Raw genomic sequence first — 12,498 nt, forward strand, 5'->3', positions numbered from 1 at the left:
GTGCTACCTCAGCTAAATTTCTGTGTAGAATCTGATAAGGATTACATCGTGCATTGAAGCCTTGTTCAGTTATAGCAATTTCAGCTCTTTCTCAACATCACTGGCACTAATACTTCTGGACTTTCCTTTATGAAGGAAAATTTGAAAACAAAGTTCAGTATTTCTGCTTTTGCTTATTACCCACAATTTCAGTTCCTGTGTTATCCACGGGTGTCTGGACATTAACTTCAGTACCACTAACAGCTTTTACACATGCGATTTTCTTTGGGATTTTTAACACATCTTTCAACAACAGTATGTTAAGAGAGTAATTCATGGCTTCAAGATTTGCCCTCTAGAGGAAAAAAAAAATGTGCTTCATCCACTATCTGTCTGTTTAAAGCTTACTTTATTTTACACCTTTTACCTCTGTTTCTTTAGAATTTTCTTTACAATGATTTTATGCCATGGAGACCCACCCATTACGAACTGTTCTAATGGGTATATATATCTCCAGTGCTTGGTCAAGTACATGTTCAAACTTAAGCTACAGTATTTACATGCTCCTTTCCAGAGCCCAATGTTTCAAGTTCTTTATTGAGAGTTACATTTGTTCTGACTACAAGTACACACATATAACAATAAATACAACATTTTATTACTTGAAGAAAACAGGTATACGAAAGCACTTGCCACAGAGTGACTGCACTACTATTCCAAGACACATGGGCTGATTGTCAACGTATGATTGAGAGTGAGGCTAGCCAGGCCTGATTCAGTAAGCCATTGGCTGGCCATAGAGTGCACTACAGAGAGGCTGCTTGTGCATCCGAGATTGAAGGCCTCTGCCGGTGCTAGCATATTGCAATTTCTGTGGTGTGCCGAACAGCTGCACACCCAGATTGTGAGTGTGTAATCTTACATGGTTCACTACATGCCTCCCCTCTTGGGGGGCGGAGTGTCACTGATTCCCCAGGCAAGAAGAGGATGCCTGGGATGTAAAGATGTTGTTCAAATCCAAGGAGGCCTCAGAGGCAAGGGAGGAGAGCAATTCCTGGTTGTGGTGACACTGGAATATGGGCGAAAGTGGCCAGTACGAGGAGTGCCCTGACACCCCAGAGGAGCAAGAGATGACAGGACTGTCAATGGGCAGCCCAAGCTGGGATCAATGTCCAGTGGCAGACAGGAAGGTGGAGGTCGCTCCGCCACAGGCTGTGGTCACCCAGGAGACATCAAATCGGCAAGGGGCATGTCCAACGGCTGGAGGGGAAACAGAGCTGCTGTTGGAGGCTGTGATGTCATAGTCTCATAGGGTGGCACTGACACAGGTGGACACTGAGGCTGGAACACCTGTGAATAGGCAGCACAAAGTGACTGGGGCACCAGCAAAGGTGGTGGTGCGGCTGGAACAGGTGGGTGGGTGCCCACTCAGGCTCGGAGCTGATTTTGTCTGGAGAGTGTACACATGGTGGCCATTCTGACATACAATGATTGCTGGTAACTAACAGGGGTTGCTAACCAAAACCATGTGCCCACTCTGCCTGGCAGGAAGTGTGGTACAGCGTAACATGACGGTGGGCAAGAAGCCGGATGAAGGTCATGGAGCAGTGTCCACGGCTGGCACTCATGGGAAAGCTCTGCGGGACAGCAGGGACCAATGAAAGCCATCCAGTAAGCCATCAGAATAACATTAATGCCTCCTTGATGGGAAAATAATGCAGACAAGTTTTTCATCTGCAAACCATTTGCTCGGCCTCCTCATTAGACTGGGGTTGAAAGAGAGGAGAGCAAACATGGTGAATGCCTGATTGCATGCAGAAATCATCAAATGTGTAGTGTCTAGGAAGCCTGTATATTCAGTTCATTAGATAAACAACCAAAACAAGTCATATTAATGTGTTATTGAAATAAGAAAATTATAATACTTTACTTTGCCAATTACACAGATGTGTTGCAAGCAAAGGGCGACATACGAAATAATCAATCTCCTTCAGCATAGCCAATTCCAAGTCTGTGCTACATACAGAATACAAGCGAAGTGACTAGCACTGACGCCGCTATCAAAGTCGCTAGTCTTGAAGCTGCTATTGAACTGGGCGGTCACCAGTCGGTCGCGGTGCTTATGTCGTCTTCACATAGGCGTTGCTGCCAATGTGTTGTCATCCCGGATGGAGGTCTGGTCAGCGTGTGATTGGCTGACTTCTTCTCACAGCCTTCCCTTTCCTATCATTCCTGCCTAGCGTGCCAGCACTTGACTTTACGCCGTAACATTCCTCGCCCCCTCCTCCAAAGCAACGGACCATAGTCGTATATGGTGCACAATAACAGGAGGTGAGGCAGGAGCATGGACGCTTTGATGGACTGGAAGCTGTGGATGCAGAAGAAATGAGACTCTGGTCGTAACCCACCATCCGGCCTTCGTTCTGGCGGAAATATCCCCCAGAAAATACCCATAAGGGTACACGTCCGCCTCCTGAGGCCCATATCATGATGTAGAAGGTGTCAGCCATTGCAGCGTGGGCGGGTAAAGCTTCATCGGTAGGACAAGAGGAAGTGGAGGAGGCAAATGCTCCGTCTCCATGGGGTCATCCCTGATGATGACACACTCTGGCAGCCGCTGTGGCCATGCTGTCCTCGGGATCCATGAAAGTGGAGGAAGACATGCAAAAGGATCACCGTGCACATGACAGTGGCAAATTTGATTGTGATGTCGGTGCTGCAATCCATCTGGGCCTAAAATGAGATAAATGTATGCGCCAAGTCGATGAAGGATCTCGCCTGCACCAACCGTCTGCTGCCGCCAAAAACCCTGTAAAACAGAATATCATGCGGCGCAAAGCGATACATGCAGCCTTCCGTTGGCACCAAACGCTGAGGAGGGTAGAGCAGATGGAGCAGTGTCCAATAGCGGTGAACGTGAAGCAATTCCGTCGGCAATAGTCCATCTTATGGATGCGAACGACCAGAGGTGAGGAACAGTTGCAATGCTTGTTTCTTGGTGTGTGCGGTGTGAAGTTTGGCCATTTGCTGCTTGAAGGGTCTGACAAAATGTTCCATTTTGCCATTTGACTGTGGATGGAATGGTGCACTTGTAAGGCACTGTATGCCATTGCATTCACAGAATGTTTCAAATTTCATTTGATGTGAACTGAGGACTGTTGTCCGACACTATGACATCAGGCAAACCTTCAAGTCAAAAAATAGAGGACAATGCCTAAATTATGCTATGTGATGTTTTTGAGTTCACTCGCACAGCAAAGGGAAACTTGCTATAAGAGTCTACTTCAATTAATCAACAAACGTTCCAAAAAGATCCCACAAAGTCTATGTTCACATGTTGCCATGATGATTCCAACTTAGGCCAAGCAGAGAAATTTTGTGGCAGAGTGGACTGATTTTCCACACATGCATGACACTGTGACATCATCTGTTCTATTTGAGTGTCCATACCGTGTCAAGTACAGTGCCGAGGCACTAACTGCTTCATGCGAACAATCCCCCAATGTCCTCGATGAAGTAACTGCAACACTTCTTTTTGCAAAGCTTTAGGGATCAACACATGTGACTGTCCACTGTCTTTCTGAACAAGAACCACTCTTTGCTGTGTAGTGTGGCTATGCCGACATGCAAAGTACTGGTGCACTACAGAGTTCTTTATGCTATACAATGAGCGAGGGCAAGATGTGCGAACGTGGTGTAGCAAAATGTTCAAATCGGAATCAGCTGATATGGCCTGTGCAATTTTCCTATAGCTCAGAGGAAAAGATTGAAGAAATTCAGAATCCTGAGTATCGATGTGACAACAAGATGGAGCAGAAGTGTCAAAGTCTGTATGAGGGCTAATCGGAAGATGAAAGTGTGTCCAAACTACCATGTTGAGATGTCAGATGATACACGATCTCATACTGGTATTAAGACAACAACAAACCCTATCTTTGCAATTTGTGGGCGGCTCGTACAGGGACCGGCTTCATCAGATGAACCAAGGACTGCAATGGCTTGTGATCCATTACCAAGCAGAATTTTCTGCCATACGAATAGTGGTGGAATTTGGTGACACCATACACAATAGCCAGTGCCTCTTTCTGTATTTGTGAATAGTTACACTGAGTTTTGGACAATAATTTTGATGCAAAAGCAATAGATCTGTGTTTATCATCAATTCTCTGCAAAAGCACTGCACCAATTCTGCAAGAAGTAGTGTCAACTTGGAACACAACAGGTTTGTCAGATCAAAGTGAACCCAGCATCGATCACTGAGCATAGCTTCTCGGCACTCATCTGCCCAAACAAAGGGAACATTCTTGTGACACAAGTGATGCAATGGTGCTACTATTTGTGCAGCGTCTGGTATGAACCAAATACAATAGTTCATTTTCCCTAAAACTGACTGCAACTCTGTGACAATGCGAGGAACTGACAGGTCTTGTATGGCTAACGAATGTGACTGAAGAGGATGTACACCTTGACTGTTTATGACGTGATCAAAATACTGCAATTCAGGTTTAACAAAGGGACCAAACTGCTGAGGTCATCAGCCCCTAGACTTACATACTACTTAAACTAACTGATGCTAACAACAACAACAACAACACACACACACACACACACACACACACACACACACACACACACACACGTGCCTGAGGGAGGACTCAAACCTCCGTAAACCGCGCAGCCACTCTGTGCGACTACACTCTAGTCCTGCAACAAATAACACACAAAAAAAAGCACGCAGATCTGCAATGTGTTCTTCAGATGTACGACATGCTATGACAATATTGTCCAGATAGTTTGACCAGGTTGGTACTTGAGCAGTCAGCTGTTCCAAATACCATTGGAAAATAGTGGGTGCAGACGCACTGCCAAAAGGCAAACACAAATATTTAAACAAGCCGAAATGAGTGTTCACAAAACACATGGTTTGAGATTGTTCATCTAGTGGTATTTGAAGATAGGCGCCTCACAAATCAATTTTTCAAAAGTAGCGTCCAGCACCTAATCTGTCCATGTGACTCTCTGGGCATGGCAATGGATAAGTATCACTCACAGTTTGTGGGTTGACTGTAGACTTAAATTCAACACAGATGCGACTGCAACTGGAAGGTTTGGGGAGCAAAACAAGTGGACTTGCCCACTGACTAGCTTGTACAGGTGCAATAGCTCCTCTATCTTGCAATTCTTTAAGTTCAGCAGCCACTTTGTCCCATAATGCAATAGGAATAGGTCTGGCCTGGCAAAATTTTGGCTGAGCAGTATCTTTCATAATAATATGGGCAACAAAATTGCTAGCCTTGCTTAACCTTCAAAGAAGAGTTCAGGAAATTTTTTGAGCAACACTGTCTTTGGCATTGAATGCAGTCACTGACAACACATTGTCCTGAATCAAATGAATCAAGGCCAAGTATGTTTTCACAATTGCGCGATTGTAGCACAATGAACGTCACAGTTCTCGTATGCGAGCGATGCAAATGAACGAAAAGTGTATTGGACTGGCATGGCACTGAAGAAACTGTTTGCTTGCGAGTTTTGCTAATGCTTGGAGCAGGTGTGGAATACACAGTATTGATTACATGGGCCTTGCAACTAGATTTTTGTGAGTGGGCAGAATTCCTATGTTTGTTCCGTTGCAAACATACTGATTGTATGTGACCTTTCTTGCCACAAGCATACACTGTGCTTGTCTGGACGGATAGTCTTGGTGTTTGTGCCATGAATAGCACTGAGGGCATGACTTAATTCCATTTGCCTGTTTAGAGAACTGTTTACATGGCTTGGTGCGCACATACTGTTGCTGCCTACTGGGCTGGTCATGAGCAAGGGATGATTCAACCGGACAAATTGGCGGCTGCTCAAATTCATTGTCTAATATGGCACTGGAATCATACTGATCTAGAATATGCACTACGTGCTGAAATGATGGATCTGACTGTTTCAAAATCTGTTCTCTAAGTTTGACATCAATTAACACTGTACATGATCGTGTCATGCAGCAGAACATCTGAATATAAAGCACCACAAGCACATCTGAATTTGCATTTTCTCGTCATACCCTACAAATATGTTACCCACTTGCGACAAGTTTGTTCTGACCTTTTCTTGCAACAAAAGAATTAGTACCTAGCTGCCACCACATTCACTTGTCAGTCATGATAATTAGTTAGAGAACCTAAACCTACAACATGATCATAGGAAAGTTCACTCAGAGTGGTGTTAAGGAACAATTTCTTATTGAGATGAAAAACTGCACTTCCTACAGTTGACAAAATGTAATGTAGCTTCACAGCACCTGATACTTAGTGAGCAATGATGTGCGCTTCATACTGTTGCAACCACTCGAGCTATTACTATTCATTTTTGTTAAACTGGCGAAAAGGCAGTATGGCACTCAGAGCTACAGTTGTTGCCTGTTGCACATTGTTCGTTTGGTTTGCAAGTAACTGCTGTATAAATATGTATAAGTGGGACTGTCGGCACACGTGTGTGTGTGTGTGTGTGTGTGTGTGTGTGTGTGTGTGTGTGTGTGTGTGGTGGCGTGCGCGCAAGCGCGTGTACATGCCTGCATAACATCTGAGGTCATCAGCACCCTAGACTTAGAACTCCTTAAACCTAATTAACCCAAGGACATCACACACATCCAAGCCCAAGGCAGGGTTCAAACCTGTGACTGTAGCACCAGCGCGGTTCCAGACTGAAGCACCTAGAACCATTTGGCCTCAACAGCCGGCCGCCTAGGTGGTATTGCTGGAGGCTTTTGTTGGTAAGAAATTTTTATTTTGGTTTTATTCTATAATAATTGTGATGTTTTTATATTTATGGTGGGTTGGTTGTGTTTTAATTGATGTATTTGGGTCTCCGAGTTGATGGAATTCTGGTTCGACTTTTCGAAGTTGCAGGTGTCGGTTTTTTTTTTTTTTTTTTTTTTTTTTTTTTTTTTTTTTTTTTTTTTTTTTTTTTTTTTTAAAAAAATCAATAGCTGCGATTGAGCTATACATGCCAAGGGATATGCCCGATTCCAGTTTCTGGGGTTGTACTTTTTTGGTATTGGTAGCTATAGTTGAGATATATAGGTCAAGGGAAATGTCCAATTCTTGTGCTTTTGTTGGTGTAGCAGAATGCTGTAATTTAAATTATTTTTGTATATTATTTGTTTTGGGATGGTGAGGGTTTTTGTATATTTATCTTTTCCCTGCCCTAAACCCCCAATTTTCTGTAGTTGTCCTGTCACTTTAATTTTATTTTTGGTGTGAGACGTTATTGTGTCATTTTTATTTTTGTTCACATTTGTTGGCATGTGTATGTAGTAACATCATTGTCGCCATTCTGTATATGCTGAAAGTAGCCATTTCCACCATGTTAATTATGTTATGGGTCAAAGGAGATAGATGGAATCGTACACTTCTGCGATGCCACCGTCTACCTGTGCACAAGAACAAAATTGACGGCTCAGTGGCACAACATTAACATAGCACCACAATTTCAATTTCAATAACAGCTAGATAACCCAGGTTGTCTGGATCCTTCCCTCTACCACCAGCTTCTCTGAACTAAGTACAACAGAGTGATTCTCGCATATGTTCTTCGCTCCGACAACCCTCCTGGCCTCAACCTCTGTTAACTGACTATTCCTACACACTCCACCCCACTGTTTCCCCGTCCTCTGACCTGTCAACCACCCCACCAACACAAACCATGTCTCTCCATCACCTTCAGTACACCAACTTGACAAAGGATGATTCTGAAAGCTGGCAAGTTTTCTTTCTCTTTTGTATGTGCCTGTATACAACTTGACACTTCTGTTTACTCCCACGTTATTTACAGTTTATCAGAATATTCTTACATATTCATAAAGTGATCTATCAAGTTTACTGCCTTCACGGGTACTAAACCCTGCATTGTCTGAATGTCTGGGTTGGCCACTGGGATCTACTCTGATTGGCTCCTTTAACGCTTATTATGAAGTAATTAAGGATGTCCCTGAACTCCAACCCCATCATTCCTTAGCATCAGCTTTCACAGCCATATCCTATGTGTACAGTCTAACTTGACACTCTACATGGAGGTTGCTGGAAGTAATCTTCAGAGATTTCCAGCATCCCTTTCACAGAGTTTAAAGGTAGACTGTACATGTTGTTAACATATATACATGTGTAAATATCTGTATAATGTATTTACATGTCCCACACTATTGTGTTAAATGGTCAAATGACAAACAAAATTCTAAAATTTAATGGAACGTACCTGCAGTATATAAGGATGCATTCTTCTTTCCTGAAGAAATGATGGGTGGAATATTAATTTCATAAATACCTCTGTTGTGCCCCAGAAGTATTCTGTCCACCTCATTTCAAATATGTTCATCCAGCATATTGACAGAAATCGGCCAATGTCGCACAATATTTCTTTGTCATACCAGTAATGAAATATTATCCTCATAGTGTTCATCACAGGTATACACACTCCTCTGCCACCAGTTTCGATAGCATTTATAGCTGTTTCTAGCAATGATTTATCAACAAACTTAAATGGGCTGACATAAAGATTTGTTTGATGAGAAATTTCTGTACACAAACTCACTGTACTCCAAAGAGCAGAAGTGTATTCACATGCCAATTTGCCTCGAAGTCGTAGATTACTGGCTTCAGTTATTTCGTCAAATCTTTTATATATAGGAATGTCTAATTCACCACTACGCACTAGACTTTCAATGAACAAACACTGTTTATACATAATTTCATTTTTTGAATCATTGTGGGAGCAAGACATACGATTTCTGAGACAACTGGATACCCACTCAATAACTTTCATAGCAAAAAATATGTTCAAACTTGATCCAATTTTAGCTTTACTTTCATAAATTTGCAGCACTGCATTATGTAGCAGATAAACATGCTGCTCTATGAGTGGGAGAATATTCTGGTCTTCAGAGAAAGCTTTCAATGCAAGTAAATAATTATTTACTATTTGAATGTCCTGTAACCCTAACAAATTTGTGATTTTCTTGGCAATGAGTAAAAATATATCATGAACAGTACCTTGAAATATTTCTGCGAGTGTTGTTCTCACACTGTCATTAGGATCAACTTTTATACTCACACATTCTTCCAAAATAGTGGCTAAAAGACTTATACTGATAGCTTGCAAATCATCACCATTACTGTCAATGTTACAAAGCCTTTTCCATGTGTTTCTAAAGACTTCTGCCACAATGTCTCCAGAGTTACCCTTAACTTCAGCTGACGTCAAACATTCACTCTCCAAAAGCAGAACTACCATCCTCCCAAATGCCTTAACAGAAATATCCGTTTGTTGTTCTTCACTCAAAGTCATATTGTCCACGAACGTGAATGCAAATTTTATGACAAAATCTTGAGCATCAGATTTTGTGATAAATGACTTTAGCCAATTCACAATTTCATTCCATATGAAAGTACCTCGTTTCAGTGATAATTTTGAACTGAAACTATTTAGAAAATGACAAACACTTTTCACTGTGATAAGCTTCCGGTCTGCAAATTTAATAGCACACTCAAGCAATGAACACTCAATAGCTGCACGAATGTATACATTCTGATTTACAATAGCACTTCTGGCTAATTTTCCACACAACAGCAAATGAGTGTCACTCCATACTGGTGTTATAGGTGATGATGCTAGTGCCTTTGTTATATAAAACATAGGTACTGGACCCCAAGATCTTTTGGTCAATTCTTCTATAAACTTACCAAAATATAAACGACAGTTCTTAATATGCAATTGACATATTGCATGAAACAGTGTCACCAAGCTTTCTACTGTATCAGATAGTTTTAGTGTGCTATCTCTAGTGGCGTACAAAGCAGTGTTATTTATTGCATCCATGAAATTAACAAATAACATATTGGTGCAAATATCACCCAAAGCAGTGAAGTACACCAAGTTTAGATTAATGAAATGGGTTACACCCCACTTCACAACCGTGTTGTTGTCATGCTTCAGTAATCTCTGAAATATGCACAGAGTCCACGACTTATGCCACTCCGACGTACCTGTGGACAATCTCTGAATCATGGGTAGAACTGGTTTTATTAAGTGAACTTGTTTTTCTTCCAAGGTTTCCAATATCAAGAACAAGTCATGCCACAATTTCAAAAAATCTGACCTCATCCGACAACTTCTCCACACAAGTGATTCTGGAAGATTCTCACTATTGCAGTTATCTCTTTGAAAAGTTATATCTACTGCTCTTTTAGTTAAATAGAGAGCTTGTTTCCTCACCGATAAGTCAGAATGCATTAAACCTATCTGGCAAAGTTTCCAAAAATCACTGTATTGAGTGAGTGAGTAGGAATCAGTAGACTCTGAACATGGCAAATACATATTGGACAGTGAACACAGTATCAGAAATGGGACAGATAAATGAGAATCAACAGATGCTGCTGAACAGTATTTTATGGACAGTTGTGTCCACACCTGCTTAAGTAGGTCGACACTGTTAACAAATTTCAGAAGTTTTGGAACTATGCAATTCAGTATGTGCACTACTACAGCGTAACTAGAGTTCGTAAGAAGTCTTACAACTAACATGTGGATACTGAAATCACTCAAAAATTTGTCTTTCATCTTTTCCCTATTCGGTAAACAATTTTGCTCTAAAACATACAAGATTTGAATAATGGCCTCTAAAACGTACAAGGCTGTCAAAAAATTTCCTGGCATAGAAATATCACCAAAATCGGATTCACTAGCAGAGAAAGAGAGTTTATTTTCACAAAACAACAACATTTCGTATACATGGGCAATTATTTTGTCATCTGGTAGCAAAACTAGGCAATATGACAACACGTCAATCACAACTGGTTTTAATTCAAAGTTTTCTTCTTCACTCTCGAGTATAGTATTGCATTTTGTAATGATGCTCTGGAAAACTTCAATGTCGTCATTCGAAAAATGAATATGTTCTTCGCGCTTTGGTTCTGTAAGAGCGATTTTGAGGACTGTAGCTAACAATCCCAGGTGTTTCTTACAGCTGTCACTAGGCTTAAAAACGTTTTGCGAACACAAATATGATCTCGAATAGCGAAGAAAATCAGTAAAAACGCTTTTTGCTGTTTCAGGACACAGCTTTTCAATTAACAGTATCAAATTAGTTGAACAACAATCCCTGAATCCAGTATCTGCCATTGTTGTTTAGATACCAAACCACAACAAAATGCAGCACACACTACATACCCAAATATTTTTGACAACTTCACCACGTGCTCAACACATGGTGTATACGAACCAAAGATCTTCGATTGCATGACATATTCTTAATTTGTGTGGAAATTATTTACTCTGTACTCTACACACCGTTTTGCAATTTTTAAAGACATATTAACTCCAGATGCAATTAATTTGTGCCACAATAAATACAAGAACTTCCATTTCTTATTTAACATGATACCAAATCTGCGCTCTTTGTGCTTAAAACTCTTATGTCGAAAACGAAAATGTGTGTCGCTGGAAGATTCTATGGGGGGTGATGCGAATTATTGAATGCTGATGATTTGTTGAAGCGTACTATGCCTGAGTAATTGTTTCACTATTTTAATTAGTGTACGATGGAGGACGGTAATGATTTGCATAATAATAAATTCGATCCAAGTAAGTTGTTAGTCGGTTGTCAAAAGACTCTCGCGTATTGTGTATTGTCAAACAGTTTGAAGACCAGTTGCCTTATTACTATAAACATACTGATAAATAGCGGATTTTCTGTATTCCCACTGTGCAGGTGCCAACCAAGATGAGCTGATTTTGCAGCAACAAAGAAGAATAGAAAAAGAAGTAACTCATCAAATTATACTCTGCATGTTAAGATGATGTGACTTGATAGTTTCATTCAGAAGAAAATGTTCTGTTTAGATTTCAGAGACAACGCCTCTTGTTGGTGATATCCAAAGTATTTCTTCTTTGGAAGGCGAATATTCGGCCGACGACATATATAGGCAAAAAGTACTGGATTTAGCTAAAAAATATAAGAGTATTCGCCGAACGCGACCTGACGGAAATTGCTTTTTTCGTGCCTTTAGTTACGCCTATCTTGAACGTCTACTCGGGAACCGCGAGGAATATGAAAGGTGATATAAAATTTCAAACATCACTATTATAGTTTTATTTGACCGGAACAGTGAGTAACTTACGAGAAATATTTTCACTCCTTTTATTAGTTAGTCATTAGCAATGAATTATATGTAACTTGCATTGCATTTACCGCAGGGTGATTGCACTGGTCTTTTGTTTATTTAAAAGAAGTATTTGCAGTCATTTTGTCCAGCTGTTAACACACTGTGGCATCATTTAACAGATACAGGTAAATTAATGTTAAACTTTTGTAATTGGAGTTTTTCACAGTTACTATATGTCATACCCATTTTTCCATTGGTATGTTAATTGTGATAACTGTTTTTACATGGGAAGGGACATGTCATCCTTCCATGAGGTGGTATAAAATTGTTCATTTGACCTCTCTCTCTCTCTCTCTCTCTCTCTCTCTCTCTC

The 12,498-nt window shown here is 40.9% G+C and overlaps 2 protein-coding genes across 2 annotated transcripts in view; one reads left to right on the forward strand and one right to left on the reverse strand.

Annotated features, from left to right (window-relative positions):
• Window positions 1-11,181, reverse strand: part of LOC124619696 (probable methyltransferase TARBP1) — a 134,174-nt gene extending 122,993 nt beyond the window's left edge. The window contains exon 1 of the mRNA XM_047146251.1: window positions 8,221-11,181. Coding sequence (XP_047002207.1) covers window positions 8,221-11,142 — 2,922 coding nt within the window. The 5' untranslated portion in view covers window positions 11,143-11,181. The remainder of the gene's footprint in view (window positions 1-8,220) is intronic.
• A 245-nt stretch (window positions 11,182-11,426) lies between these two features.
• LOC124619511 (ubiquitin thioesterase otubain-like) overlaps window positions 11,427-12,498 on the forward strand; it is an 82,086-nt gene continuing 81,014 nt past the window's right edge. Inside the window, exons 1-3 of the mRNA XM_047145957.1 lie at window positions 11,427-11,604; window positions 11,732-11,784; window positions 11,863-12,077. Coding sequence (XP_047001913.1) covers window positions 11,562-11,604; window positions 11,732-11,784; window positions 11,863-12,077 — 311 coding nt within the window. The 5' untranslated portion in view covers window positions 11,427-11,561. The remainder of the gene's footprint in view (window positions 11,605-11,731; window positions 11,785-11,862; window positions 12,078-12,498) is intronic.

Source organism: Schistocerca americana, chromosome 6 (assembly GCF_021461395.2).
Source record: "Schistocerca americana isolate TAMUIC-IGC-003095 chromosome 6, iqSchAmer2.1, whole genome shotgun sequence".
Taxonomy (NCBI): Eukaryota; Metazoa; Arthropoda; class Insecta; order Orthoptera; family Acrididae; genus Schistocerca; species Schistocerca americana.